At 42.0% G+C, this 2491-nt stretch overlaps 1 protein-coding gene across 1 annotated transcript; it reads left to right on the forward strand.

The window, feature by feature from the left end:
• On the forward strand, positions 1-1151 carry LOC111441502 (zinc finger protein GIS2-like). Its single transcript, XM_023078529.1, has one exon. The coding sequence runs from the start codon at positions 220-222 to the stop codon at positions 1045-1047; it is 828 nt and encodes a 275-aa protein (XP_022934297.1). The 5' UTR covers positions 1-219; the 3' UTR covers positions 1048-1151.
• Positions 1152-2491: the final 1340 nt, after the last annotated feature.

Consider the following 2491-nt stretch of genomic DNA (forward strand, 5'->3'; position numbering starts at 1 on the left):
TTCACTCTCAGATGGGTCAGCCCCCAATACTTCCATCCCCACACCCTTTATAGACCCCACACATTCTCTCCTTTCCCTTCCACATTACAAAACTCGGTTTGGTCTCGACTCGACTCAATTCGACTTACTTTTCTTTCACCTTCCTTCTCCTTTGTTGTTTTAACGCTCTCGCAGGCAACGACCCAAATTCAAGAATCATCCAAAAACCACCGTATTTTCATGGACAAGAGTAACCCTGAACGAGAAACTCATGATTTCATGAACGTTGAGTCTTTCTCTCAACTACCCTTTATCCGGCCTGCGCCAAAAGAAAAGGGCATTAGACTTTTTGGGATAGAATTTGGAAGCCAAAATGTTGTAGCGGCGTCTGCGTCTTCTATTGAGGAATCGGAGTCAGATGACACGGTTATTGCATGCGAAGATGCTAAAGAAAACAACAACGACAACAACAACAGCGGAGGAGAAAGTAGCCGGAGATTTGAATGCCATTATTGTTGTAGGAATTTCCCTACTTCACAAGCCTTAGGAGGGCACCAAAACGCCCACAAAAGAGAGCGCCAACATGCAAAAAGGGCTCACCTTCAGTCTAATGCAGCCGCTATGGTTCATGGAATTGGAGCCTTCTCCGACGCTGCCCATGTGTATGGGCTCATGAACTACCAGCGACTAGCCGGCGCCGCTCCCTCCGGCCTGCAGGTTAATAATTACCCTTCTTGGAATAGAAATTCACCCACCGCCGCCACCGCTTCCGCCACCAGATTTTATGGCAGCCCTGGTGGGCAGTATTCTCCGGCAGCCACCACGGCGCCTATAAACGGGAGTCCGTTAGCGATGTGGAGAATCTCAGCCGTACAAAATAATGTACCGGCGTTTGGTAGCCGGGAACGGACGTCCATGCACCCGTTGCCACTGTTTTCAGGAGATGAGATGATGAAGGGCGGCAGCACTGCCGTGGGTGGCGGTGGGTCCGGCGGGTCTCATCAGACCCGGTTTGTATACGAGGCAAAAACGGCGGCGGACCAAGTGAGTTTGGATCTTCATCTGTAATAATTTAATTAATTGACAAATTTCCCAAAGGAACAAGAAATATGAGACAAATCCGACCGCTGGAAACGGATTAATAACAATTTCTTTAATTTTCGCTCTGTAAATTTGGTTTTTTTTTTTTTTTTTTTCCTCTCTTATCCATATCTTTCTGACCTTTCTTGGAATTGAAACCAACCAAAATTGGAAATTCAACGCTAAATATTAGCTCAAAAATCAAATTCAAGAACATGGAGTAATTAAAATGCAATTTTATTTGATGGGTTTTATTTATTTATTTTTGTTCCTTTGAGAAACCAATTTTTTTGTTTATTTTGTTCAATTTAATTACATAAACAATTAAGCATAGAGAGAGAAAAAGTTGGAATCTTTTTGTTGAAAAATGAGGAAGAAAGAGATTTTGGAAGAATTTGGATTTCAAACAAGACAGAATTGTAAAAGGGTTTTACTTGAGAAGATGTAAATCATCCAATTTCTTTAACAAAATGTTGGTTGAACGACTCAGTTCTCGAGACCATCCGAAACCCACCGTGACTAGTGAGATCTTAGCACAATGGTCGGATTATAATGTCATAAAGATTGAAACTGGAGACTCGTTGTATCAAAATGAGGAGGCAAATGGTTCAGTTATTTAAAGATCGAATTAATGTTAGGGAACGTGGGTTATTTTTATTAGTCAAGAAAATATTAGTAGAACGACTCGGGTCTCAAGACCAACCGAAACCCATCATAGCTAGTGAGATCTTAGCACAATGGTCGGATTATAATGTCATAAAGGTTGAAACTTGAAACTCGTTATATCAAAATAGGGAGGCAAATGATTTGATTATTTAAGGATCGAACTGACGTCAGAGAATGTGGGTTATTTTTATTAGTCGAGAAAATGTCAGTAGAACGAATTGGGTCTCGAGACCGATCGAAACCCAATGTGGCTAGTGAGATCTTAGCACAATGGTTGGATTATAATGTCATAAAGGTTGAAACTTTAAAACCTTGAAACTCGTGGTCGTATCAAAATGGGAAGGCAAACGATTCGATTATTCAATTATCAAAAAAACCTATGTACATATCGAAGTAGCCCATCATCAAACTGTAACTTAAACAGTTGAAGAAATTAGGATTTGTGGGGGTCTCCAATTTCCTGTCTCTTAGGTCAGATGGAGCAATAAATTGTGGCCAACCCTCCAATGTCATCTTTTGAGCCCACAAAGACCTCAGATATCTAATTATTGGCCCTCCACAAAATGGAACCTAATAACCTTGATTATAATGCTAAAACTTTTGTCTCTCCTTATGAAAATTTTTCTGGATCTGCTCCTGCACGTCTCGACTTTATCCCAGCACGGGGCCACTCGCTCGACGTCGACGTCATGGCAGAGAACAGTGTGGCCAATTGAATGCCACTCGTTTTCGACTTCGGGACTGAAAAAGGGAGGGGGGGGGGGGG

This window comes from Cucurbita moschata, unplaced genomic scaffold (genome assembly GCF_002738365.1).
Source record: "Cucurbita moschata cultivar Rifu unplaced genomic scaffold, Cmos_1.0 Cmo_Scf00004, whole genome shotgun sequence".
In the NCBI taxonomy this organism is placed as follows: domain Eukaryota; kingdom Viridiplantae; phylum Streptophyta; class Magnoliopsida; order Cucurbitales; family Cucurbitaceae; genus Cucurbita; species Cucurbita moschata.